General features: G+C 54.1%; 1 protein-coding gene across 1 annotated transcript; it reads right to left on the reverse strand.

Moving 5' to 3' along the window:
* Window positions 1-380: 380 nt before the first annotated feature.
* On the reverse strand, window positions 381-26,389 carry COL6A1 (collagen type VI alpha 1 chain). The gene is made up of 35 exons (XM_052792612.1): window positions 26,066-26,389; window positions 25,129-25,258; window positions 23,020-23,220; window positions 22,539-22,698; window positions 22,215-22,337; window positions 22,103-22,123; window positions 21,863-21,883; window positions 21,725-21,769; window positions 21,401-21,454; window positions 20,530-20,574; window positions 20,399-20,425; window positions 19,981-20,007; window positions 19,835-19,879; window positions 19,536-19,589; window positions 18,696-18,758; window positions 18,197-18,259; window positions 17,973-18,026; window positions 17,849-17,884; window positions 17,618-17,680; window positions 15,185-15,247; window positions 11,136-11,198; window positions 10,575-10,637; window positions 10,041-10,091; window positions 9,921-9,956; window positions 9,377-9,439; window positions 8,821-8,886; window positions 8,057-8,092; window positions 7,669-7,705; window positions 6,780-6,788; window positions 5,776-5,909; window positions 4,577-4,686; window positions 4,086-4,269; window positions 3,703-3,877; window positions 3,247-3,276; window positions 381-2,467 (listed from the first exon to the last, which is right to left on the reverse strand). Exons 1-35 carry the CDS (start codon window positions 26,172-26,174, stop codon window positions 1,857-1,859), a joined length of 3,072 nt encoding a protein of 1,023 aa, XP_052648572.1. The 5' UTR covers window positions 26,175-26,389; the 3' UTR covers window positions 381-1,856.
* Window positions 26,390-27,135: the final 746 nt, after the last annotated feature.

The following is a 27,135-nucleotide window of genomic DNA, read 5'->3' on the forward strand; positions in this document are numbered from 1 at the left end:
GATGATCACCATCCCTCTGCACCTGGAAACAACAGTACCTACCTGTGTAGCTTTTTTTTTTTTTTTTTTTTTTTTTTTTCAACCAGAAGGCAAACAGAAGCTGCGTAACCATTTCTCATCCTTTGAGAGCTCGGTGCTCTTCTCACAAAATTTTTATGCACTGTTTAATAGATGAAGAGAATTCACAGTATTTCTCAAATCCATGACATTCAATAATTGCCAGATTTGCGATGCAAAAGCAATAGATTTCTTCTATCCCTTAGTTTTATGGGAGAGGTTCTGCTGGAGTCGTCCCAGATCCCAGCAACCTCTGTTTTACTGAGTGACTTTTTGAACATTCAGAGCCCTTGAAATTCAAGTCAGACAAACTTCCAATAGGATTGTGGAAAACAATTTATTTGACAAATTTCTGAAGTGGACAATTTTAGTAAAACACAGGCATAAACTAAAACTAACTCATACAATGGGGTTTTGGATACAAAGTAAAGAGTTTGGTATGCCGATACCTGGCAATCACTGTTGCTTTCTCAGAAGCGCATGAATTCATAGCAAGAGCACCAATGGAAGCGCTGAAACAAAATCTCACCCAGCTAAACCACATCTTTAGCATGGTCCTGGAAACAACTGTGTAAACACCAAGGGCCAGCATCACACACGTAGTGATAGCACCTTTATCAGTATATCCGTAGGGTGTGAGTCAAAGACCCTGGCAGATAATGGCAGCCTTTCCCTTGACTTTGCTGGGCTGTGGATGAGGCCCTAATACAATATATAGTACAGTTAGTGGGTTTCCCTGCAGCCCAGGTGCCTAACTCCTAGATGGTCCCATAGAAACAGTACTCCCAGAGAGCTCACTGGGAATTAGACAGCTTGGCACTTTTTTTGGGGAAAAAAAAAAAAAAATATATATATATATAAAATAAATCCCACTAACTGGGCTCAGAGAGATTTTTCCAGAATGGAGCTTGAACTATAACACAAGTCATCAGGTTATTCATGAGGTTCCTGGTTTCACTGTAGGACCATGAGATCAGTTAGTGAAGGAGTGCAGTTACATAGCTTCTTCTAGGGTTTCCCCCCTCCCCAATGGCTGCTGTCCATCTTTCATTTGGTCGGTGCCCAGCCTCCCTGCCCTGAATGGGAGTGTCAGCACTGAGGGATGATCCACCACGCACCTCCACCCCAGCCCTGGGAAGTCAGTGCGCCATCCCATGGCACTGGAGGCCAGAGATGCTTCCATTCAGCTTGGGTAATGCAGTCCAGCCCTCCCCCTGCAAGCATGTGAGATATGAACCAGACTTGCCAGCAATGACAACGATCCCCTCTCAAAGCTTGCTGAAGTGTTGATCATTTCACTTGAAGCACAGCATTGGGTTAGGACCATTGTGAGCTGGGCAAGTGCTCAGCTGATGTATGAAAGAAAGAAGCAAATGAACAAAAAACCCTGTATCTGAAAAGAGAATAATCAGCCTTATGAGACCAGGCTAGTCCTTAGTGGTACAAAATTCCTCATTGTGATTCTTTCTTGCCAAAAAAAAAAAGTGGGATGAGGTTGCTATTGGTGTTCTGGCAGCTTATTGCTAGATGTGCTTGTGTTTGCCTGCTGCGGGAAGGGAGAGGCAGTCATGGGCAGGGAGGAAAGTTTGAGGCTAACAGAGTAGAGATGCAGATGATGAAGCAGGGGGAGAAGGAAGGGGACTATGCACAGCCAGGCTGTGGCACTATGGCTATCTGCATAGATGCAAATTCCTCAGGTTGGTCAAGAATACTGTTAATTTTTTTCTTTTGTTTTGTTGGTTTTCATTTTTAGGTGAGACAGAAGCAGGCATGGCCTTGGCAGAAACCCACCCAGATGCTCAGTCAACAGCTATCTTCCTGGAGACAGTTTGGTAGAAGACACCACGCAGCAGAGAGGTATAGTCAGGCACACGGAAGAGGTGGCGCTCCCCGTAGACCACATCGTAATCTGCGCTTTTCCCCGTGACCAGGACACGGATGTTGGGCTCGTTGGCTTGGCTGCCCACTGCCAGCACATAGATCTCGATGCCAGCCTGCTGAGCTTCCTGCACAGCCCTCTCAATGGCCCTTGCGGTGATCCCTTGAGAGTTGCCATCAGAAAACACCAGCACCCTCTTCTTTGCCCCAGCACGGGAGGACCGCTGGTACAGTCCTGTGACGTACCGTAAAGCAGCGTTGATGTCTGTGGCGTCATTAATGAACTCCATGTTGTCAATGGCTTTGGCGATGACTGTGTAGTTGTACTGGAACTGAGCTTCCACTTTCTGCTGGCTCCTGCCACTGTACTGGACCACTGAGATGCGTACAGAGTCATCAGCAGGTTTGCCAGCCTCCAGGAACCGCTCCGCCAGCCGCTTTACAAACTTCTTGGTGGTCTCAAAGTTCTTGCTCCCCACGCTGGTGGAGCTATCCACCAGCAGCGTGATGTCTGCCAGCCCATTGAAGGTGACTGCAAGGGGAAAAGCCCAGGGCTCATTAGGCTGCATTTCTCCTCCTGCCTCTTTCATGGAAAGCTGGTGAAGTCACCGGCTTTCCTGCAGGCTTCCTGCCTTGGCAGACTTGGAAAATCCCCACTCTCTGGGTATTTGCTAGCTTGGTTTCCCCTACCCCAGTGCTGTCCTAGACTTGTCCCTTTACCCTTTCATACCTTCTTTTATTTGGTTTACGACAGGCTGCATTCCCATGTACTTATCTGGCTCAGATGGTCTAGTAACTCTTGTTGCTTAAATACAGTCCTGTCCTTGCATATCTGGGGAACCACTCCACCTCCTGAGGCTGGCTTCTTTCCATAATGAGTCTGAGGATCGTACATGCTTCTGACTTGGAGGTCTACCCCACTAAATTCCTCCAGGTATTCACTTTTCAAGCACCTTTCTCAAATATCCCTGCCATGGTGCTGATTTTTCCTTGTGCTCCCACCACCATATAGCAATTGATCTCATTACCTACCTCAGCTAAACCCTGTGAGGGCTAAAATCTGGCAGAGCCTCCTCTCTAGGTTTGAGGTGCCAGAAAAGGAACCGTCTAGGCTTTTCCCCCATGTGCTTTTGGCTGGCATGTATGTGAGAAACCCTGGGAGTGTCTGACAAGGCTTGCTCACTTCTCCAGTCCAGGACCCTCCCTGTTGCGAGAGGTCTCCAAGCTATGCATTCCCACAAACACAAAGTCCCACTTCTCCCACCACAGCACCCACAACCCCTTCCTGTGGCATGAGGAATCAATACTCACTTGGGCAGGTGTAGTCCGGACATTTCTTCTCTGTTAAGAAAATTAGAAAAAGTAACATCATCAGCTCACCCAGGAAAACCACTTCTCCTATAGCTTCCTACAGAGCCACAGAAGGGACAAACGCTCACCTCGGTCACAGCCACATTGTGCAAAGTGCTGTGCAAAGGCTATAAATGTGCACCAGAAAGCAAAGAGGTGTGTGCTTGAAAAATGCTGTGGACAGAGATGTCCTGCAGCAGGAGAGGACCTGGACCCGGCTGCAAAGTGTTCTGAGACACAAGATGTCCTTCTCCCTTATTTAACTGAACCTTGAACACCAGCCATTCTCTTCCCTCAATGCCTGCTTAAGAGCATGACTGGGGGAAAGCAAGGGAGGGCAGCCTGCATCCCTCACCCTTTGGCTGGGGCATTCCTCGCTACCTTCCCTATTGCCTCCAGCCACAACCTTTCACCCACCTTGGCAGACGTATGAGGTGATGTTCTGCAAGAAGGTGTCATCCAGGAGCTCGGCATAGTTGTCCCTTTGAATGGAAAGTCCTGGCCTGGTCGGTCTGCTTAAACAAGCGATGTCATTCAGGTGATCTGGATTTGGAGGGTTCCGGAAAATGTCGCCTATCCCAAGGGAAACCACCTGCAGGGAAGTTAGAGTCCATCACTGGATGCATTCATCAACTTGAATGCCTGTCATTTTGTAAGAGTGCTTCTAAGTGACACGTGTTCCCCCTGCCCTAGCCTTGGGCAGCAAAGACATGGAGACCCCCAGAGAGCCTGCACTACTCTGATGCACAGCTGCTGTGTGGCAGTTCCCTGCAGGCAGGGTGCTTCCCATGTGCCCTTACCGGGGTGACATCGCACAGAGAGTTGAGCGGGGTAGGATCCCGCAGTGTGTCGGAGCGTCCATCAGTGATGACGATGGCAACGCGCTTGTCGGAGGTGAATCTCCGCAGCAGGTTGTCCTTGGTGAACTGCAGGGCTTCTCCAGTGTAGGTGCCCCCAGCTATCCATTTCAGGTTCTTGACTGCCCTGTAAGCACAGACACCAGTGAGCCTGCAAGCCCTGCCGCATGGATACTGAAGGAACCCCTGGGAACACATATCTCTGACATGCTTGCGAGACAGGACAACATCCCTGCACGGGACTTTGGGTGGAAAACTGGCGAGCTCCTTGGCCTCAGCACCACCTACCATGCCACCAACTGCTACTTTCCACTAAAGAACATTTAGCAACCTTGCAGCTGCAGAAGCTGCTGGCCTGGAGATGGACGATGGGAGGTGAGTAGGTGTCCCTGGGTCAGTTCTCTGCATGATGCACTGAGACCCCACAGACTCACTGTTTGAGTGCCCCGATGTTGTCTATGTTGGCATCCCCCATGGCCACCAGCTCCTGTGTGTTGTCATGGCTGTACTGCACAACACCCACACGGGATTCCCCAGCTTCAAACTGTTGGAAAAAACAGAAGCCAGTTAGGGTCAGGTACCTCAGGGGGCCCTGGAGAGCTCAGAAATCCTGCTGGTGGTTTGTACCAAACGCCTTCCCAGCAGGGTCTGCCGCCTCTCCTCTGCCTTATTCCAGGCAGAAGGAGCCCCAACAGGAGTGGATGCACATGGAGACCAATTTGGTGAGCCAGTCAGTGAAACAAGACCCAAACCAAGGTTTCCTGTCTCAGTGGTCTCAACACAAGACATTGGCCATGGTGGGTAGCTAGGAATAGATCTTTTTTTCAAAACTTCTGTTTTTCTTCCAGCACAGTGGTTTTGCTGCCCAGCTCTAGCCTTTCTGCTTGTTACCAGCTCTTTGCCAGTCAAAGAGACCCACACATGCTCACACAAGTGTCCAACGGCAGGTCATTGTGGCTTTACAGCCCATGTGCTACAGATGTGTCTGGTTATACCCTAAGGAAAGACTGGATCCCAAACATCCCTTCCAAATCACAGAGGTAAACTAAATTTCCCACGCACAGCGGGTTACCAGGGAAGAGTTAGGAGAGTAAGCACTTATGCCCCTCTTCAGACTGAAAGACTCACTACTGGCACAATATTGCTGGTTTGGGCTGCAAAGGTCCTTTTCAGTAGTGTGGTTAACTGGTAACCTAAACCCTAGCCTGAGGACAGACAAGGGTTCCTGGGGGGCTGGCCATCAGGGAGCTAGGGGAAGTTGCAACACACCCCATGTGTTATCTTCTCCGGCCACCTGAAATGCTCATCAGGACAAGGAAGAGGCTGATGGATTGATCAGGCAAACGCTTTATGAGCCGTCTGTGCTGGGACATGGAGGAAGAGTTCACAGCCACAGCAGGCAGAGTCCCTTTGCCCAGAAAGAGCGAAATGTCTTTATTTTGGGACAACAAACTGCTCTCTCTTCTCCATCACTTTATGAATCTGGGAGGAATCAGGACCCACCCCAGTTATGTACTTGAAGCTAAGCCTTGTGGAGGCTCTTTGGAGTGGAGACATCTCCCCATTTTTCTGCTTGCAGTGAAAAATAAGTGAGTGCACACAAGTGTATCCCTGGACTCAGTGGAAATCTCACCTTCACATGCTCGTCCTTGCTCAGGCGGTCAATGACTTTGATGATGAAGTCCTTGGCAATCTGGAAGTTCTGCAGGCCGATGCTCTCTGAGCTGTCCAACACGAAGAGGAGGTCCACAGGACCACAGGTGCACTCTGCAGCAAGGCACAGGAGTGGAGGGGCTTGTGTTTTCTATCTGAGCAGCTCGCTCAGAGCAGCACGTTTTACAGGGAGGCATATCAAAGCAAGAAGCTGATGTCTGCTGTTAGTCCTGACTAGGTGGGTGCCTGTGACCTATCTACCCACAAAGCACAGTGTAAAATAAAGCAGCAAAATAGCTGCATGGGAGACTTGAGAGTCAGTTTACTAATTTTTCCCATTTGCATTTTGGTCAGCACCCCTTATAAGACAGGTAGCATTTCCAAGCTGTGAGTACCCTTAAAACACCCAGTAATTATTCCAAAACCCATTTCCTCATAAGCCTTCTCACTTCTTCCATTGATCCAGCCCAGGAGGACAGAGGTGACACTCGTGGGCTGGAGGAGGCTGACTCAGCTTTCTAGCCTCTTTCCCATGGCTGAAGGACATCCTGTGCCCTTGGCTCTTCAAGATTTTGGACTGAAAACCCAACCCATCAGGACAGCATCAGAGGAAAAAGTCCTGCACATTTCTCTGCAGACCAGCACAGAATTTGTAAGGAGGATGACAGAGCTGGATCCACAACATGCCCTGAACTGACATCCCTTTCAATTGAAAAAAGGGTGGAGAAAATCTGCCTGCAGTTTCCTGGCACAGGGCACCTCAACAACAGTTATCCAGTTGTAGGACCCAGCCACAGCAGCCTCTGAATCCGCGCAGCACCCCTGGAGAGAGCTTGCTGCCCTCCCCTGCCTTGCTCATGCTTGGTCCTCCCTCCCAGGCTCTCTCCACATCACCATAGCAGAAGGCAAGGAGCAGGGAAAGTGAGGGGTGCAAGCAAGAAGGGTAGCAATGTTTGCAGAGCAACTTTGCCAAGTAACACTCACCACAGCAAGCTAGAGGAGAAGGGAGAGAAAGAGAGAACGTTAAAATGCTTGACACAAAGGTTTTTCACACACTAATGCAGACTGCAGGTTTGTGTTTCTGCAAATCCAAAGACACCTGGTCTGGACAATTCAAGCTCATGGTGGTTTCCCTCCCATTTGAAATATCCAGATCTCTCCTGTTTCAGATTGTGATGCCCCGACCTGGAGCACTGCATGCAGCAGAGCTCTGTTTCTGCACATGCTAATGCATTCTTATTTAAATAAAAATAAAAGCTAATCCTGGAGGGATTAAGTAAATCACCAGAGTATGGAGCTCAAACTTGGTTCCCTAAATACCCTGTGTCCTTCCAGCACTTCATTACTGGCCATGGGCCAGAAACCCTTCACAGCATGTGTTTACTGCTGCTCCCCATGGCAGGACACCCCAGAACAGACCTCTTTCCTGAGGGGGAAAGTCAGGCCCTGCTATTTAAGAAAAAAAAAGGTTAAATGGTCCACACAAAGATTTTACACAACTTTGCTCGTATTTTCCCTGAAGGGTAATTGTGTATATACAGAGCCACAGACACAGCAAACCAGTCTGCAGCATGCACAAGTGAAACAACAGTTGCACAACCTACTCTAGAGATCGAGCTGGAAGTCCCTGGGTCAAGAGAAGGGACAGCAACGTGCGAAAGATTTGTCTCTTTTTGGTTGCTGTCCCAGCTGCTGGGAGGACCTCCCAGCTCATTGACATAATTATGACTCGTGGAAGGGGAGCGATGCCTATGGCATCCATATGCATGCTGCCTGGGGATGGCCTTGCTTGCTGGGGGCCAGAGAAAAAGCAGCTATCTCCCGCTCAGCAAGGAGCTGAGGAGGGCGGGAGGAGCAGTGCAGGGATACTCACAGCACATTTTCATGATTATGTCCAAGATTTCACATTCCTGAGAACAGAGGTAAAGAAACATTTGAATAACAGTGAAGGCAGCTTCCTGGCTCCCAGGTGCTGCTCGCCACCCCTACTACTGCTTTGTGCCCTCAAAGCAGGTCCTGATCTGATCTGGAAATGAGTGATGTGCAAGTGGGACACACTATAGAGGGGACTGGCTGGTGGTGCACTGGCATGAAGGAAATCTGGCCAGTGAGACTCACTGGGACAGTAATGAGGGGCAGCCACCACCCATCCCAGGAGCACGAGGCTCCCCCAGCAGTGACCCCCTCCCAAGAGCCATCATGCGGGGCAGGGGAAGCACGGACCAAGCAAGCAAGCAGCACCCTGTTCTTGTCTCACTCACATCTGGTCCTGGAGGTCCCACAGGTCCTGGTGGTCCCTGTCAAAGAGAAGTATGGAAAGCAGTTACAAGAGCAGCCAGTCCTATCTGTGGTGTACTCTGCTGATACCTTGCTAAGCAATGCAGAGTCTGGAAAAGTCTCTTGGCTTCGCAGTTGCTGGCCCCTGCACTGGTCTTTGAGTGAGTACATCTGCTTGCTTACACGATGCTCTGGGTCTGCACGGGGGTGGGGGGAAGAAGACCCACTTCCATGTGTGCCATGCCCACTGAGGTGGGAAGGCAAGCTCTTGCTGTAGGCAGTGAGCACACACACCTTGTGTGACATGGCTTGGCATTATCCCCACAGCACCCAGGGGATGGATGGATGGATAGATGGATGGATACCATTTGCTTGGAAGATGCCTCTCCTGTAGCCTCCAGGCCAACATAAGGCAACACAAGCAAGTGGCAACTCAACACGAACTGAAACGCTTTCAGGTTCAGGATGGCCACTCCAAAATGCTGCTTGCCCTTACTGAACCTGATCATATGAGAATGCTTTGTTCGTGGAAAAAGCACAAGTGCCTGTATTTTCTGCCCTGATTTGGGATGAGTGTGATTTCAGAGACCTGGTGTACCAGTCTGCAGCAGCGGCTTTTCAAACTGCCTTGCTCCTGCTGTGAGCAGGGCCAAGCACAGCAAGTGTGCGTCAAGCCCTGTTGTTGGGAGCTTTGTCAGCCCGGCACACTGCGCTCATCAGTGCAAACCCTGCCAGGGTCCTTACTTACTGGGCGGCCTTCAGGTCCCCTGTGGCCCTTCGCTCCTTTGATGCCCCTGGGGCCAGGGGTTGGATTCTGGAATGAAAACAAAAACAAAATCCACAAATCTGTGTCTGTCAGGATGCAGCACCTTCCTCTCCAGATGTCTGCTAAGCCCTGCTTAACCACAAAAATATTATCCGAGATTGCTGTACCCAACCAAACGAGTGAGGACTTGGGAGGGTCGGGATGGACACTGGGAAAATCTCCCTCCACAGGACAGTGGTGCAGCACAGGTGCAACCATTGGTGCTATCCAGAAGCACAGAAAACCTTGCAGAGATGATATCCACCTCAACCTAACAGATCTGGAGGTTTGCCAGCCGTAAGCTGTAGGACACAAAATGAACATCTGGAGAGGAGGGCTCCCCTTGCCGTCAGACCCTGCTCAGCAGCAAAGGGCGCTTGCAGACTTACAAAGTCTGATGAGCTCTGACCCACAGGCAAGGTAGTGTTAGAGACCCACCCCAAAGCTCCTGCACTGTGTTCACAGAGAAAGATGACTCAGCTTTATACAGATTACTCACATCATTGCCAGGGTCTCCAGCTTCTCCTTCATCACCTTTAGGACCGACGTAGCCTTTCGTTCCCTGAAAAATAGTAGAGAAGAGACTCCTGCATGCTTTTGTTAGCGTGGTGAAGTTGGTGCTGGCATGCAGTGACCTTGTGAAAGCTGGCTTGGGAGGAGGGTGAAGAGCAGCATATAGGCTCCCTAGCATCAAATTACAGTGCTGTTGGGGAAGAGAGCTTCTTAGGCGGCTTTCACTGTTATAGGACCATCCATCTCCCCCTGGGTGGCACTCCCAACCCCAAATTCTGGCTCTGGGGCTGCATCAGAGAGCACTCAGCCCAGGCTGATGCCCTAGGGTGTTACTACCAGTGGACCAAGGCAGGACACTTCCTCCAGAAGCACCCACTGCAGGGAGAGGTGGGCAGAAGAAAAAGAGGGCTTTGGAGGAACAGGCTGCTTCAGGGAGCCCATTTTGCTGTGCAGCTGATGGAGAGGCTCTAGGAGCCAAACCACCGGCCAGGGCAATTTCTGTTGGGTGTATGAGGAAGCAGCACACTTACATTAATGCCAGGGTCACCTCTGTCTCCTGGCCGCCCCTGAGGATGAAGGAAAGGAAGCTTGTTAGGTTGGACAAGCTGAAATAATGGTCTTACTCTTTCAAAGCAGCACAGAAAACTTACCGGGGCGCCTGCAAATCCAATTGTGCCATTCCCAGGAGGGCCATCCTCTCCCTGGAAAGGGAGAAATATGTGAGATAATGAAAAGCAGACCCCTTAGATAGCACAGCAGCAGGATCCTGCCCTCTTTAGACAGTTTATCTCCACAGCAAAATGTCTGTGCAAAAAATATGCAACTGGTGGGTTGGGCACAGGTACAGGCAAGTTAAAAGGCCATCTTTCTTGTGTGTGACCTGCATAGCCACTGAGAGGATAGTGACACTGTCCCTCTCAGAGACTGGGGATATGGTCACAGGCTGGGAACAGACTGGGAAGTATCAGGTCTCTGTTGCTGGAAAGTACATCCCAAACCATGGCTCTTTGAGCCTGCAGATGTGATGCATATTCAAAAGCAGGCTGCTTGCAAATTTTCCCAGCATCTCAGCTGTGTATGACTGCAATTTCTTTTCTCCCCAAGTTGGATCATGCTGTGTGGAACCAGTGTATTGTACATCCTTTCCACATGGCATGCAATCCCCCCAGACGAATACCACTCACCCTTTCTCCCATCAGGCCAGGGTCTCCAGGCAGCCCAGGTGCTCCAGGCAACCCCTTTGGGCCCTGGAAGGAGCAGAAGCAGCAGTCAAGCATTGCACACCATCCCTTGATCTGGGAAGACGATGCCCTCTGAGGCAACCAGCTACCATCACGAGCCCATCATGGAAGGTGTTTTGCTTATACAAGAGCAATACAAAGCCCACAGCTGGGCTTGGGATTCAGCTTGCTCCCTGCCCTGGGGATCAACTCCGCTGGCAGATTCAGGTGGCTGGCCTTGGAGAGCAGCTCCCCCAGCTTCTGTGATGGGAAGCCGTGTGGCTTGTGGTGTGGCTATACCCTCTCCACAAAATGGCCTCTGGGAGGTGGGGAAAAAGGCAACCATGGCCTTAAGCACCCATGAAAAATGCCTTGATGTGTCTGCCGGGAAGCTAGCACCTGAGTTTGTACCTACTACAGGTTTCCAAGATCCGAGGGATTTGGGGACAGCCCTAACGGGCAGCATCTCCTGGTCTTCCCTTCATTCCCTCCCCCCAGAAGGCGCGGTGATGAAGCAGCACTGACCTCATTGCCGCGGGGGCCGTCATCTCCCCTGTAGCCCTTGGGTCCTGGGGGTCCAGCCTCGCCCTAGAGAAACACAAAGAGCTCTCACAACAGGGATTTTCCCTTGGTGCTGCTCCTGCCCTGAAGGGCAGGTCCCTTCATTTCGTGATGTGGTGGGTGGGGGGCATCCGCCTCGTGACTCGCACCCACCAGTGAGTCACCTCCGCCTCGGCCAGCCTCACAAGAAAGGACCTATTGATGGGGGGTGGTGGTGGTGTTAACACAGGTGGGGAGATGCCTCAGGAGCTATGCTTGGCTCCTCCGTGCCCCCTGCCTTCCCCTGCCTGCACAGGCTGCAGCTCTCCATGCTTCCTTACACCTTGCTTTCTCTGCAAAGCCCCATCGGAGGCAGCCCTGGCCAGATTCCTGGTGAGCGTGAGCCAAAACAAGAAGCTTTCTGGGCCAAGGTGTGACACTGCAGGCATGGGTTGAACACCATGTGCTTTCAGTGGCAGCCGGGCTGTGGGAGGGAGCAGCTTCTGAGCAGAGCCTCCAAGGCCCTAAAAGCCACCCCTCTCCTCCACACCTCAGTCCAGTAACAGAGAACCTGGTGGGAAAGAGGACCAAGGAGACAGGGATGATGCTTTCTAGCAGCGAAGCACAGCTGGGTTGCACAGTGTCATCTCATTGGCTGTGACAGAGGTGCCCCCGGGGCAGAAATGGTCCTTGGTGGAGCATGTCCCCCTGAAGGTGAGACAGACCTCCCTTCACAGAAGCCCTCCCCACGGCTTGGGGCTCAGACACGTCTGGGTCGCAGCCGGGCTGGCAGAGGCCCTTTCATGGCTCCGGGGAGTTTCTGTCCTCAGGAGGCTGGAGAGCCCTGGCCGCGTGTGCTGGAACAGACCAAAGCTGTCACTCTGCCACATCCCATCTGGGCAGCGGCCGCTTGCTCCGTCAGCTGCAGGGCTGGCCAGAGACAGTCGGAGACAAAAGAGGTGGGAGGACATGTTTTTCCTCCAAGAACTCCAACAGATGTCCAAGGGAGCCCCTCCACCTTCCGCTTGGTGCCAACAGCCCTTTGCAGGGTTTACTTGCCAGGAGATTGGTAGCAATCATGAGTAACGATTGGGTAATGATGCTGTTGCCCATGGGTCCAAATGCTTGAGCAAGGCAGCATCTCACTTGGAGCTGGGTGTGCAACCAGCCCCCAGGCAATGGAGATGACAGAGGTAGGCAGAGAGCAAGCCATGGTGGGAGAGAGCGATGGCTTTGCAATTGGCCCCTCCAGCATTGCTGCTGCAGGCAGTGGACATGCCAGTTCAAGACTCCCAACCTCTGAAATGTTTCCTGTGACAAGCCACACAACTGCAGTCTCCTGGCAGGTGGAAGGCAGCACTCGCTCAATGGTACCTGGGCTTCAGCATCACAGTGGTGTGTGCCCAAGAGCTTCCTCCATATTTTCAGTGCATCAGCAGCACCTCTGAGCTTTTTGGGAGCTGCCTCAGTGTGGTGGCTCAGCCTAGTCCAGCTTTGCAGCTGCTCTCTCACCACCTGAAAGCTGAGGAAGCTGAAATCCCCTCCAGCTGTCATCTCTGCTCATCTTCGCACGACAGCGGCTGGGAGAAGCTGGTGCCAAACATTCATGCACCCTTCTTCCAAGGAAAGGTGTACGTGTGGGTGCAGAGGACTTAAAATTACACAGTGCAGTGCAGAGCATTAAACTGCTCAAAGGCATGTGACCTTATTTCTGCACAAAAGCCCAAAAGAGAGAAACCTGGGAAGGAGGGACGAGAACTCATGATCGTTCACATCAGCCAAAGCTGGATCCACAGCACCCTTGGCTCACGCTGGCTGTACGTGTCCTCACTGTAGCACACAGCGCAACTCCCTCATGGCCTTGGAGGAGTTTATGAAGATGCAGGATTTTGGGTCAGGAAATCTTTAGCAGCTCCCTGTCTACTACCTTTCTGGGTGCAACAAGAACCATAGGAGGGATGGGCACCATGGCTAGGAAGAGAGAGGGACCAACAAACCTGTCCACAAGGATCAGGGAAAGAGCGTGTTGACCTTTAGCTTCTCTCAGACAGAAAGAGGATGAAAGGGAGTCACAGGTTAGCGGGAGCCCTTTCCCCTTGCCAAGAGAAATATGCTCCAACAGCCAGAGCTTGCAGATAACATGGCTTGAAAAACACTTGTGTTTGCCAAAGTCCTACTCTTGCCTAAGCCCAATTACGCACTTATTTTTAATTTGGCCAAGCAAAAGCATTCTTCCTCAGCTTATGGAAAAAAAGTCCTTGCTTTGCAACTGCTTTTGAAATCTCCCTGGAGCGGTGGAGGCACTGGGGCTGTCTCTGGTCTGGGGGGGCATTGGAGCTCCTTCTGTAATGCTTCCCGCTCTGACAAGGGTTTGACTCAATTTCAGTGCTGGGGAAGGAAAACTGGTGTCCCACAGGCTCAGTGACAGCAGGGACACCGTTCTTTCTCCTTTCTCCTCCTCCTCCCCACCAGTGAAGGCTGTCTGGAGGCAGGATCTATCCCAGCCTGGCTCCCTACCATGCTTGTACAGCTTGAGCTCCCAGGCTTCCATCAAATCTCCACCTTAACTGTGTCTTCTTCTGTGCAGTCCTTCTCCTGCTTTGAAACCAGAATGAGTCTCTACCACACAGAGAGCAGCTCCAGTCCTTCCTCCTTCACTGGTGTCAGCCTGCAGCACCAGTCCATTACACGCACATGTCCAAAGAGCTGCCTTCCTACCAGGGCCACCTCCCAAAATGATACCTCTCACCACGGCAGTGCCCAACAAGCTGGATGCTGCCTGATGCTCTTTGGTTGTGGCAGGAGCTCAGCTCAGCTACAGACGGTAAGATCTGGACAATCCTCCTGTGTGAATCTGGTGCTCTTCACTAGCATGAGATAGGCTTGAGGGAAGCCCATCTCCAGGCAAGCACAACCAACCCTGGCACAAGCATGCCCTGTCCCCAGGCTGCGGTGTGGTGTAAGTCTGCCGTGGGGGTCACCCATGCTGGGGATAACGTGAACACAACAGTGGGCCCCTTCATGGCTGTCCTGCACTCCAGATCTCCTTCAGGGCTCTTCAACACTTGGTTGACCATAACAGGAGTTCAAAAGCTGTCTCATCTTTGTCCGCACGCTGGTCTCCATGCTTCACCCCTTGTGGAAGTCCTGCTCCACCAGTGTGGGAATGTTACATTTATCTCAATACTTCCCTGTATCTTGGGCTCCATCAAAACTCTGATGGTATGGGTAGGAGGGGAGTTGTCCTACAGAGCTCTGTCAAAGGGTGATGTCAAAGCATGCTTGCTTAGGTGCAAAGACCTTATTGGTCATTGCAATCAGTGCTATTGCCATGGAGGATTAACCCAGCAACACCTCCAGACCCAGAGTTATCGACTGGGAGTTGGGTGTGTCTTTGGGAAGAAAGAACCTTCAGTTGTACAGGGGACAGAAGCCTTCCTCAGGCTGGCGGGAGCCAGCTCTGCTCTCCAGAAAGCCCATGGATTCTGAGATCTGTTCCTTGAGGCACACGAGGACAAGCAGACCCCAGAGCAGGAGGGCCAGACCTTGCTGCAAGCAGACTTGAGGAATGCCGGCTTTGGGACAGACTGTCTCTGCAGATGCCAAGGGTGTCAGGGACACTGCTGGGGCCCCGTCAGGCTATTCTCACTGACACAAGATGTCTCATTGATTCCCTTGACCGAGGTGAGCACAGTCTGGCCCCAGGCCTGAACATTTTGTGCGCTGCTGTGGCTTGCACTTGCCAGTTTCCAAATCTGTCAGACATGTTGACATCTGTTTCCATGGGATTGGGAAATGGTGTGGAGGTTGCTCTGTCCATAGCCCAGCAGCCAAGTCTCCATTTTTTTAGCCCTGTTCATATACTGGGTTCTCCTAGAAATCCCTGCCCCTCTTCACCAGCTTTGCTACCTGGCCTGGAATGTGCTGAAAACTTGTCCCAGGATGCTGTAGCAGCAGTCAAGCCCCCTACCCCGCTCTCCTCGCTGCCCAAACCACTTCCACCTGGGATCCAGAAGGTTAATCCAAGCCCTTACCTGGTCGCCAGGTGGTCCGAGGGGTCCTTCCCGCCCTTGGTCACCAGGTGGTCCAGGCTCTCCCTGAAAATACACACAGAGGGCATGAGAAACTCAAAGAGGGACAGGTGTAGGGTGCAAAGGGCCCTGCGTGCAATGGGGAGCAGGGATGCAACACTGTTAGTACATGCTGGATAGAAATGCAGTCATCCAAACAGGGAGGTTTTTGAGGCAGATTCAGGAGCTGGGTAGGAAACTGTCAGAGGTATGGGGAGAGAAAGATGGGCTAGCATGGCCACCTTGAAGCCAAGAAGATAGCCCTAAGAGGAAGACCTTCTGAAGGATGGGAATGCTTGCCTCTGGGTGACATGTTTCAGCCCATTCCGTGCCAGAAAAGCAAATGCCTGGAGAGATCCATCTTGCAAGGCTTCTGCAGATACGCAGACCTGGCCCTGGCCCCAAAACCATGTAGTGGCTTTTCCCAGTCACACTCTGCAACCATGGCTGCTTTTCTAGAGCAGCTCCTGCCTTGGGCAGTCTGCATGGAGAGGAGCTGCTGTCCCCATGCATGCGCAGAGACTCCAGGCTAGCAGCCTCCTTCCTCTACCCCCTCTTCCTCCAGGCTGATGTCCCTGTGGAGCTAAGGGGATTTCCAAGGGAATGAGACGGTGGCTGGGAAGGGATGTCCTCACCTCTCACTGCTGATGCTCTCCCCTCTCCTTTGCTAACACTCAGTAAGTACCCTGAGATGCGTTAGGGCTATTTGCAGAGAACTGACAGCCCAGGAGAGCCTGGAAAACCTGAGTCTGGGCGTTCTTGCACCCCAACAAGTCCAATAGGAAATGCCCAAGGGCTGGACCCGTCTCAGTTCCACTTTCACTTAACCAATGTGGAAAGGGACGGCCTTCCACCAGTCCAGCAGAGCTGCGTCCCAACAGGACAGTGTGTCTGCAAGACCCGGGCTGGCTCTGGGGCCCCTTCCCCACCTAGACCCACAGCCAGGGGCGAGCAAGCCAGGGAGGCAAAAGGAGAATCAGGAGGCATGGCTACCCACCCCTGCAGCCCAAGGGCTTGCTGCAAGTTCCTGGAAATTCAGAACAAAGCTTTCCCCACCGCGAGGTGGAGCATTACCTCTTACAAGGCTGCATGACAGCTAAGCACAGAACTTTGCACCTTACAGCCAAGCCACCCCTGAGATCAGCCAGCACCAAGTGCTGCAAGACAAGTATCTTTGCACAAGGTGCTGCTCTGCCTGCAGCCCTGGGACATGAGGCCAGGCAGCTCCCAGCCTGTGGGGAAGGAAGGCTTTCAGAACCTTCCTGTGAGTCACACCTGACAAAACTTTGAGGAAAGCAACTGAAAGCTTGGTGACCTAAAGCTGTTGTTTGCAAGCTAGAAGCTTCCAGATGCCCAAGCCAAACAGTAAATATAAAACACAACTTCCAAAGGGCCCCGAGTGCTGGTGGAGACGTTTCTGGCGAGCTTACGCAGCCTCGTGCTTGGACTAAAACTTGGAAGGAAGCAGCCTATCGTCTGCTGAACAATTTAACTCTAGGACACTGGCATGCCTTCATCTCCTGCGCACATCTGCCCCGCACACCACGTGCAGCGGCGCTGCTACTCCCCGAGCAGTAAACAGGGAGGGGTAGGCTGCCAGCAGCCCCCTGCCAGAGCTGCCCCCTCCCCAGGGTGGACCTCTGTCCCCCGCTCCAATCTGGTGGTGGGTACTGGCTGTCCTCGCTGCAGGGACAAGGGAAGTGTGGTGGTGGCCGCCCAGCAGTGCTGGGACACGGCTGGCCACCCGCCGAGATGCTGTTGCTGGACGCCCTAGCTCCCCCCACCCCCACCCTGAGCAGCAGCACCCTTGTCCCTCCTTGGCGTGCGTGGCATCTCTGCCTCTTGCCACATGTTTGTCCTGGCCTGCTGAGGGCTCCTGCCTGTCCCTTCCATGCTCACACTCAGTGACTCACCCCTGGCAGGCAGGAAAAATACTTTCCTAGTGACTCCCACCAGAAAGGGGAGGGAAGGGTGTTCCCCCTCCTGTCCACACCCACACATGCTGCCCTGCCACTAATGGCACCTGTGCCCTCCTTCCTGAGCCACGGGTACCCCATGCAGCCCCCAAGCACCCGCAGGACACCTTGCCTCTTTGCTCTCCATCAGCTGGTTTTGCAGCCGCGAGGCAGGGGCTGACCCATCTCTGCCTGCTCTTGGCTTGCTGGGCATGCTCTCCTCTGGGTTTTGGCTGTTTGGTGATTAGCTGCTAGCATAAAGGGATGATTGCTGGGGGACAACAGCAGGCCCTACCTGGGCTAGCAGGTAAAGGCACTGAGCTTGCCTGCTGGCCCACAGGCTGGTGAAATTAGCCACTGGGCACCTATTTCCAGCCCCTGGCTGCCAAGCATGACCCTGTTTGCAAGCAGATGCTGAAAGCCAACCCATGGATGCAGTTACCGGCTCTCCTCTTGGCCCGCGGTCACCTGGTGAGCCCGGGGGGCCTGTTTCTCCATTGCTGCCCTGCAAGAAGATGGTGGGAGCACAAAATCAGGACCTGCTCCCAGCAGTAGCAAAGCCCTCCCTCATTGCCCACCTCTGAGCAGACTCACCCCTAGCCCTCCTCCTCCTCCTCTTCTGCATGGGTACCAGCCCCTGCCCATGCCCCACCAGCGCGGTGCCCTCACTTACCCGTTCTCCAGCAGGACCATCTGGGCCTGGAGCACCCTGCGGAGAAACAACAGGGGTGGTCAGGCGGTGGGGATGGCCGCCAAGCATGCACATGGGACATCATGGGCACAGGCAGAGGACTCACCTCATCACCCATCTCTCCTGCCGGTCCAGGCTCACCCTGGTTTCCAGGCGCGCCCTGAGTGAGCAAGCCAGAGGTGCAAACGAGACAAGTCAGTAGGTTTCGGAGCAAAGCCCTGCACACTTGCAGACCCTTGGACAAGCTCGGCTTTGAAGCCAAGGCTGGTGCAGGGGACCTCTCCCTCTCACAGAGGGCAGAGGACACTCACACATGGGCACTTCACCCACCTTCTCTCCAGGGCTGCCGGGAATCCCCTGTCGGCCAGGTTTTCCGTCATCCCCAGGTTCCCCCTTCACAAGGACACAAGGCACTGTCAAGACTACATCCAGCACCCAGAGGTGGATTTCAGCTCCCACGGTGCAAAGGCCGTCTGGAGCCCTGGTGCACCTCAAGTCCCTTTCTGGGCTGTGGTCTCTTCCCACGGAGCTCCCCATACCCAGCAGATCCTCCCCCACTCCACCTGCCCAATGCGAGCCACTTTTTCACAGCAGACCTCCAATATCTCAGGGATGCTTGTGCCAGGCTTGTGGGCACCCGCTAATCTTGGGCACACTGGGAGTGACATCAGCCAGATCTTACTGTGGGTGACAGACAGTGTCCTCTGGCATAGGCTTGCCCCCAAGCGGTGCAACGAGGCCAGTGATGGGTCAATCTCCGCTTCTCTCTCTTGCAGGAGCGGGGTCCCAGCACCCCTCCTTCCACATGAGGCTGGGCAGAGTTATTTACCTTTCCTCCCTTGGGTCCGTACGCACCGGGATCTCCCTTCGGTCCAGGTGGGCCTTGAGCTCCCTGTTGAAAATAAAGGCAGCATCACTGAAAACCAAGACGGCATCACTATCTGTGGGAAATTGGGCATGTACTGAGCATCCCAGCAGCCTGGCCCGCAGCTCCCCAGTGAGATGGACAGGAGGGACACGTACTCAGGAGGAACGCAGGGATGGCATGGTACTCTTGCACCATGGAGTCACGCAAGCAACTCTGTGGCCACATTGCTGAAACTGCAAAACTGAGCGTGCTTCTGCAGCTCAGAGGAAAATGGCAGAAAAGGTGGTTGTTGGGCTGCTGTGGCTGGACTACAGTGATACTGGTGCCGCCATGGATGTCTCATCCTGGGAGCAGGGAAAAAAGCATGGAAACTGGAGAAATGCAATGTCAGAATAATGTTTCCCAGAGCCCTCCAAAATCTCCAACATTTTCTAGGTGGCTGGTCACAGCAGGCTGAAATTGGTTAATCCTGGGCTTGCCTATCTGGCACTGGGCTCTTCTTTGCTGAGTTCTCTGTGCTAAACAGCCTCCAGCCAAATGCTCCCCCAGCGCACAGCTTCCCAGGCAGCCCTATGCAATCCGGGACAGCTTCCAGGCAAGGACAAGGCAGACTGCCCCGGGGACACACCCAAGGTGCCATGCCTGGGATGAGCATTGCATGTCTAGAGGCATATTTCCAAGTACGGCAACTCCCTCCCCTACAGCTCCCCTTCTTGGGGGGCTCCCTGTTTCCATGCACCACCATGGCAGACCTACTGCATTGGTTCATTAGCACGCAAGGAGCATCCACAGGGTACATACATCAAATCCGGGTGAGCCTTTGCAGCCAGGTAACCCGGGGTATCCAGCTTCACCCTGTCAGACAGACAAAGCAGGGGTTTCCATGAGCAGTGCCCACGGAAAGACCCCATCTATCATCCTAGAGCTCTGAAAGGGACATGCCAGCCCTGTCCCTGGCCGGCAGGTGGACAGCCCTGCAGGGAGGGAACCCCACTGCCCCATGTGGGCCACTGGCTTTGTTCCCAGACCCCACAGTGGGTTTGGAGGGGCAAAAGCCAGGGTCCTCAGACTAAGCAAAGTGCTCTGGAACAGAGATTTACCTTCATGCCATCGATGCCATCAATTCCTCGCCTGCCCTTCTCACCCTGAAACAGAGAATAGGGACCATGAAGAAGTGATTTCCAAAGACCCTTCTGCCCCCAGGCATCAATCAGAAAGAATAAATGGTGCAAAAGCAGAGGCTGACCTTGGCTCCTTTGGCTCCTCTCGAGCCCTGCAAAGGGAAGGAGAAAGGTGTTAGGCCCCTGTGCAGAGCAGATCCATCACCCCACCGTGCTGTGGTCCCCATGCTAACTCAGTCTGAGGGTGCAGGCATTCACTGTGCCCTTGCACACTGCTGGTCTCTCCTGTTCCGCCTGGCTGTTCCCACTGGACGATGCTTGCCTGGTCCCCAAGACTGCGTCAGCTGCAAATGGGCTGCTCCCATCAGATCCCCAGTCCTGGCATAGGTGGTGCCGGCCGGAGGGACAGATGTGTGGACGTGGGCACGTACCAGACCCCAACACTGTGCAGCTGCAGGGGCAGCCCAGGCTAACCAAGCAGGGGGGGACAGAGACACCCTCTCCCTCTCCCTCCCCCTCCCATCATGTCCTTGCTGTCCTCACCTTTTCTCCTCGACTTCCTTTGTCACCCTGGAGATGAAAGGAGAGAGAAAAATGGGAAAATGAAAACACTTGCAGCACAAAGCCTGTGGCCCATCTAGGAAGCATGCCCGTGACCCTGCAGCCCCACATACCTTCATTCCTTGGTAGCCAACAGGTCCCATGTCCCCTGTCCTGCCCTAGAGTACAGAAACATGGTGTTATGGAGGCAGATACTGTCACCATCATGGGGTGCCATGGGGCAGTTTCTGCCCAGGCTCTTGGGCCCCAGCCGCCATATCCTCCCGCAGGAGGCTCTCCCATAACTCCACTCCTTGTTTGCCCAGTCTGGGAGCACAGGATCATTGTGGAGGGCAGAGGGGACCTGCCTTCACCTCCACCACCTCCAGCCCTTCCTGGGGGTTGGGGAAACTGGATGCTTGAGGACATATCATCTGGGATGAAAGGGAAGGGCAGAAAACCCTTGGGAAGAAAAAATCTGTGTGTGCATGACATAGGGTTTCCAAATTGGGAATGCACAAGCTGAGTAACTGCACACTCACGTGTGTGGGAGAAATACACCTCCCCAAAATAAATGTACTTAGTAAAAAAAGGGGAGGAGAATGGAAATAGTTTCCTCATGCTATTAGTTTCTTATTGACCAAAGGTTTCCCTGTAACACTACTGTGCTTGTCATGTCAGAGGACACAGGAGGGAGCCCAGAATCCACCCCTGGGCTGGCACATATGAGTCAGAGATGTGTCCTCCAGGAGGAATGGCTATTTTGGGTGAGGAACAAGGAAGCCTTGTAGCAACAGAGGAGGGGGCCACCCCACTGCCTGCCAGGAGCCATTGCTTGGCAGGGTGGCTGCAGAGGGGGACAGCTGGCTGTGACCACACTGAGTACCCCATGGAAATAGGGTGATGCAGGGGCAAGGTCTGGTGAGGATGCACCTGAGAGGTCTGGCCAGAAGTGGCCAAAAAATCGCCCCTGTGCAGGGTCACCAGGGATGGTCCTTTACTTACTGGCTCTCCAGCCTCTCCCTTCTGGCCAGGAAGACCGGGCTTGCCTCTTTCTCCCTGCAATACAGGACAGAAATAAAGTTAGCTCATCACCCCCAGGAACAGAATGACACCCTGTTGAAAGGAGGGCTGGGAAGATGGTAGCAACAATGCTCCATGGATGGGGGAAGCAGATGATGCTGGCTGCACGGGAGCATGGTGTGGGTCCTCATCCACCTCTCCATGGGGCAGCAGTGGGGTGCCAAGGACCTGTGCCCCACCAGTCTCTGAGCATCCCCAGTGAGCCTGTTCTACCACCCCGGTCCCACAGCTTGGCCAGTCCCTCACCTCATTGCCCGGGTCGCCGGGAGGTCCGGGGGGCCCTCGGGGAGGCTGTGGGAGAGAGGTCTGGGTTAGACCAGTCACTGAGGCAGAGCCTGGGGCCATGGGGATGTGAGGGAAGGGGGTCTCAAAAGCCCAACTCACCTGGCACTCGAAGGAGCAGCACTGCCCAGAAAGAAGGAGAAAACAGCATTAGAGGCAGTGGGCAGCACCAACGCCAGGCTGCACCCTGCTCGGGAGGAGCTCCCCAGGCTGGCAGGGGCCAGGCAGGGGTTGCCTACAGGACAGGGCTGTGGCACTGAGCCCCTGCTTGGCTGGGGGTGACCCAGAGGGGACAACTCAGGCACAGGATCGGGAGGGAGTGGGGCTCCAGGGGACACTCACCGATTGCTCCGTGTTAACTTTCTGCAAGACAAGAAGGCAAAGAGAAGGGGGTTGAGAGGGATGGGTGATCCTGGGGAGGGCGTGGGCTGCAGAGGGGGCAGGCTGCACTCACAATCATGTCGATGATGGTGTTGATGGTTTCCTCCACGTCGAGCTCCCGGGTTGGCTTCAGGCTGGTGGCAGTGAAGTTGCGGCGGTAGGCATGATCTGTGGCAATGATGTTGAGCCGCTGGTCCTAGGGTTGGGGGGTGGGGAGGGCAGAGTGAGACCTGTGGGCACCCCTGCAGGACCCATCCCCAGAGACCATCCTAGGGACCTACATCCTCCCTCCAGGGAGGGGCTCTGAGGGGCACTCTGAGCCTTCTTCGCCATGCTGGAGGTCCCATGGTCCCACTCAGGACCCCTGCAGGGAACACCCCTGCTGCGTGGTCCCTACCAGGTGGTTGGGGGAGATGGCGACAGAGAACACTTTGATCCCCAAATGTTTGGCTTCATTGGCAGCATCGTCCAGGCCTCCACAGGGCTCCTTGTACCCTTCCAAGGGGTGTCCATCGGTCACCACAATCAGGTATTTATTCTCCTTGTGATGGGAGCCACTGCAGGGGTTTAAACACAGGATTTAATGTTGCAAGGATTTAACAGATTTAGCTGGAGAGAAGTGGCGTGGGCACCTCTGGACACTTACCTGTGCAGTGCTCCAGCCTTTGGTCAGGGCATGCCTCATCCCAGTAAAGCTGGAGCACTAGCAACCTGCCACTTCCATAGCTATTTCATGCCCAGGTGACCTTCTCTCCCACCCTGGGGACAGCTCTGCACAATGCACAGGGACGTCCTAATCCAGAAGCTCCCAACCTTCATCCACCACAGCCATACCACCAGCATCACTCCCTCCACCCACCCTGGCCCCACTGTCTTACCTGATGAGCAGCTCCTCAATGCCCCGCTTTATGGCACAGTCAGTGTAGGTGCCCTTCCCGATGTAGTTCACGTCCGAGACACGGTTCTTCAGCTCATTCTGGCCGCTGGGCATTGAGGTGAGGCTCTTGATGAGCACGACCTCATCGCTGTAGTGCAGTGCCCCAGCGTTCCACACCAGGTTGCGGTCGCAGCGGTAGTACCTGCAGAGACACACGAGGACACATGCTCTCAGCACCTTCATCCACACTCTGCCACCACCTCCACTTCACTTGCACTGGCCTGCCATGCAAAATGCAAATCCTCTGCCAAACATTGCAGGGCTTTGCAAGGGCTTCCTGCTTTCTTGCAAGGCTGGGACATGCTTCACATGCAAAGCCCAGCCATGGGAGCAGGGCAGTTTGTTCAGCAGGTGGAATGGCAAAGGGGTGCAGTTGATGGGCATCCGCAAAGGTCAGACAGTTTGGCAGAGAGGCTTCCTGGAGAGGTACCAGGCTGCAGTGGCTGGAGCTGAGCAGGGAATGCTGAGCCAGACAGCCAGGTGCATGTGTGCAAGGCAGGTAACCACCAAAACACCCCATGCAGAACTGCAGTGAGTTTTCCACTGCTGGATGTGTTAAAATCAGAGGGATGTCTCCCTCTGAAGGATGCTCTGACTCGGAGACGGATGAGTGTGTGTGTTGAAGCCCTGTCCTGTGCACTGACACAGCCTGCACCTGTGACTCCCTGGGACAGAGGCATCACAACTACCTGTGCTTTGGTCAGTGCCCCAAAAAGGGTCTTTTCAGCATGCCGGGGCCAATCCCAAAGGGATGGGCTTGCTCGGCTCCCTCACTTCCCCAGGCTCATCTTCTCTCTGCCCATCAGAACCATTCCCAAAGCCACCTGAGCATTGCCCACTGCTGTCCCCTCCACCCCACCGCTGCCAGTTGCCTCACCATCACCCGTGCTGACCACACCACGCACACTGCGGGTGCCTGGCAGCACGGCATGCACGGTGGTAGCTTACAGAGCCAGAGCAGGTAGAGAGTGGCAGAGTGAGCATACAGGTGTTTGGGGTGGGCTCAGAAGGTCCATCTGTCTGTCTGCATGCAGCAAGGGCTCTGGACAAAGCCCAGAGCCTTGCTCAGGAGAGACTCATGCTGCATTGATGGAGGCCTGGCAGATTGTTCTCAGGCATGAGGCTCCTGGTCACTCAATGCCTTGTAAGGTAGCTCTCCTGCCTGGGCAATGGGTAGGCAAGCTGCTAACCCCCTCCCACCTGTCTTGAGACAGGAACCTTGTCACTCCAGCTCATGTAGCACTGGGACATCCCCACGGTGCCCCTCTGGGCACCAGCACACATCTCCCACTGTCCCAAGGACCAGGATCCACGTGGCTCCAGGACCTGTGGTACTCCCGCGCATCCCTGGATCTCCTGCCAGCAGGCGAGCCATGGCCTTTGCCTGCAGTCCTTCCCAGCATCATGCCCCTAGGGGATCTGGGAGCTTTGGTGCTCCTGGGCATCCCTGGGTGAAAGCCAGGGTCAGACCTGGGTTGGTGGCTGCCAGGGTGGGTGAGGAGGAGGCAGATAAAGGGCTGGGCAGTGGCATGGATAAAAGGCACTCCACAGGGGCCCCCAAAGCTGGCTTCAATGCTGCAGGGTATCCTGGGGGATGCCAGTTGCAAGGGAGGGTTTGCTCTGCAGGGTGCCCATGAGTGCTGGGTTTAACATCAGAGGTGCCCTGCTGCCACCCAAGCACCTGGGTTTTCTTGGGCCTGAGCAGCTGGTGGTATGGGGATCAGCATCGCTTTGGCATTACAGAATAACCGCCCGGGCAGCCGGAGGTGGTGAGGCTGGGGTGCCACGTTTGCTGCTCCAGGAAGCCCTTGCTTTCTTGAGGGCGGGTGCAGGCAGCCCTACTAGAGGCATGCTGCTGCCCTCAGAGTGGACGGAGCAGAAACGGGTCAGCCGTGGACCAGGAGAGGGAGGAGATGCTCCCACCCCCCTCCCCGGTATCCCTCCTTTCTTCCTCTGCCTCCTCTGACAGGCATGCAGGGCAATCTCAGCATCCCACCTGGCACCAGGCTCCATCCCTAACGCAGCCTGGACAGAACCCTGGAAGATGTACCTGTTTGTCAGCTTATCAATGAATCGGTTGGTGAAATCTTTCACTTGGGCAACCAGGTCCCCAAAGGGCTTCACCCTCAGGGCGACACTCTCCGAGGTGTCCAGGACGAAGAACAGGTCCACGGGGCAGTCTGGGAAGAAGCGGAGAGGCAGGAGTCGGCAGCGGCCCTGCCACATCGCCTCCCCAGCCCGGGCTCCCTGTGCCGCCCACCCGCCCGTCTGCAGCCCAGCTCCCCTCCTAGCAGGCTCCCAGGGTCTGCACTAAGGGGACCGCTGTCACATCCTAACCCCAGGCGAGACACACAAGCACAAGCATGGGTGAGTTTGCTCATTTCTGTTTTGGCATTAAGGGTAAGTTGGATCGAGCACATATTTAGAAAACGTCAGTTTGTGGCATTTAACAGCTTCCTATACATTTTTTTCCATTTACATTAGAAGACTATCTTTGCAAGGCCAATGCTAGTTATTATATAAAATAACATGCAGCTGCAGCAACCACTTAAAAAAATAGAACTTAGACATGATAACAATTAACACAATGAAAAATTAATGATTTTCTGACACACCTGGGCACAAATATCATTGCAGAGGAGAACAAAGGCACCTTAACAGCCAGTGCCAAAATCAAAATCTTTCAGAAAGCTAAACTGGTATCAGCTGTTATCCCCCCTCACTGCATCCCAGTGCTACTGGTAACACCTGACAAGACAGAGCCAAGGAGAAAGAGCCAAAAAAAAGCATTAAAAGTGGGTACGTCTTGCAGAGCCTCTCTAATCCTGCCTCACTCTCCTCAGCAAACACAACTCTTCCCCCAAACGTCCCGACAAAGCTAAGGCTGTGTGCGGCAGCGGAGGCATCCGCCTGGGAGGGAAACAGCAGCCAGACTTCTCTGCTGATCCCGGGAAGCAAAAACACCCTGGGAAGCAACCCAGGCTTACCTTCTGCATTTGCAACCCGGGTGGTGATTTCTGGGCGCTGGGCCCTCGAGCCCCCCCCCAGGAAGCTGGCCGGGAGCAGCAAAGTGAATAGAAAGTCTCGCAGCCTCATTTTGCTTGGTTCAGATTACCATTGAGCTGGATCGAAGAAAAAAAGCAGGGAAGGGGAACCCAGCAGCTGAGAGAGGCCGTGGTCCGGAGGCAGGAGTCGCTGAAGATTTTTTTTTACCAGTTTCCCCTTGGTTTCCGTGGGAGGAAGAGCAGGCAGAAGGGTAAGGGTGAGGAGGAGACTTCTCCAGCCTGAGGACGGAGGGAGGGATCAGGGGCTGTCAGCTGTGAGTCAGAAATGAATGAGGCATTTCTCCTTACCCTCTTTCTTTACCTGTGATGGCACCCTGACCACCGGCGCCTGGGATCTCCGCAAGTCTCATGCAGGGAGCCCTGGCATGGTCAGTGCCCAGCATCAGCATCCCCCTCGGGGGTCAGCCCACTCTGTGGGGCAGGGGGGCTCGGGGCACTTGCCAGACTGCTCCGTCCCAGCTCCTGGGCCAAGAAAGCTGGAGCAAAGGGACAGGCATTTCCATCGCATCCCCACCTGCATAAGAGCTGGCCTTTGTTGTTCTGCTAACCAGGGGAGTCCCCACCACAGGGCAGAGCTGGAGCTGTCCCATGGCCACCCAGGGATGGGGGCACCATGGAGGCACCACATTTTTGGAGAAGCACCTTTCTCCCTAACTTTCAGGGCTTTCTACTCAACCTAATCAGGAACCCGAGGGACAAGCTGAGAAAAACCCCACAGGGACCCTCACAGACTGGGAATGACCCCCCCCAGCCATGCTCAGGGCAGGGAGCAGGGATGGGGACAAAGCTGTCAAGCCCAGGAAGTAGAAGCAGGAGTGCAAGTCCTTAGGGATGCCTGGAGATGAGCATCTTCCCATCCTGTAGGACGGCAGGAGAGCCTGAGGACCTGCAGCAGTGGGGAGCTGGACCCCCACAGCAAGGCCCCCCAGGGTGTTGTAGACCATCCACTCTCCATGGCCAGCACTGGAGACGAGTCCCGTGCTGCTGAACTC

Source organism: Harpia harpyja, chromosome 7, assembly GCF_026419915.1.
Source record: "Harpia harpyja isolate bHarHar1 chromosome 7, bHarHar1 primary haplotype, whole genome shotgun sequence".
NCBI lineage: Eukaryota > Metazoa > Chordata > Aves > Accipitriformes > Accipitridae > Harpia > Harpia harpyja.

Coding starts and splice junctions, on each gene's coding strand:
- COL6A1 (XM_052792612.1), bottom strand. CDS start 26,174: ATGAGGCTGCGAGACTTTCTATTCACTTTGCTGCTCCCGGCCAGCTTC. Junction 20,008..20,398: donor AAGGAAGTCGAGGAGAAAAG/GTGAGGACAGCA, acceptor TTCCCTTTGCAG/GGCTCGAGAGGAGCCAAAGG. Junction 15,248..17,617: donor GCGGGCCAAGAGGAGAGCCG/GTAACTGCATCC, acceptor GTGTATTTTCAG/GGAGAGCCTGGACCACCTGG.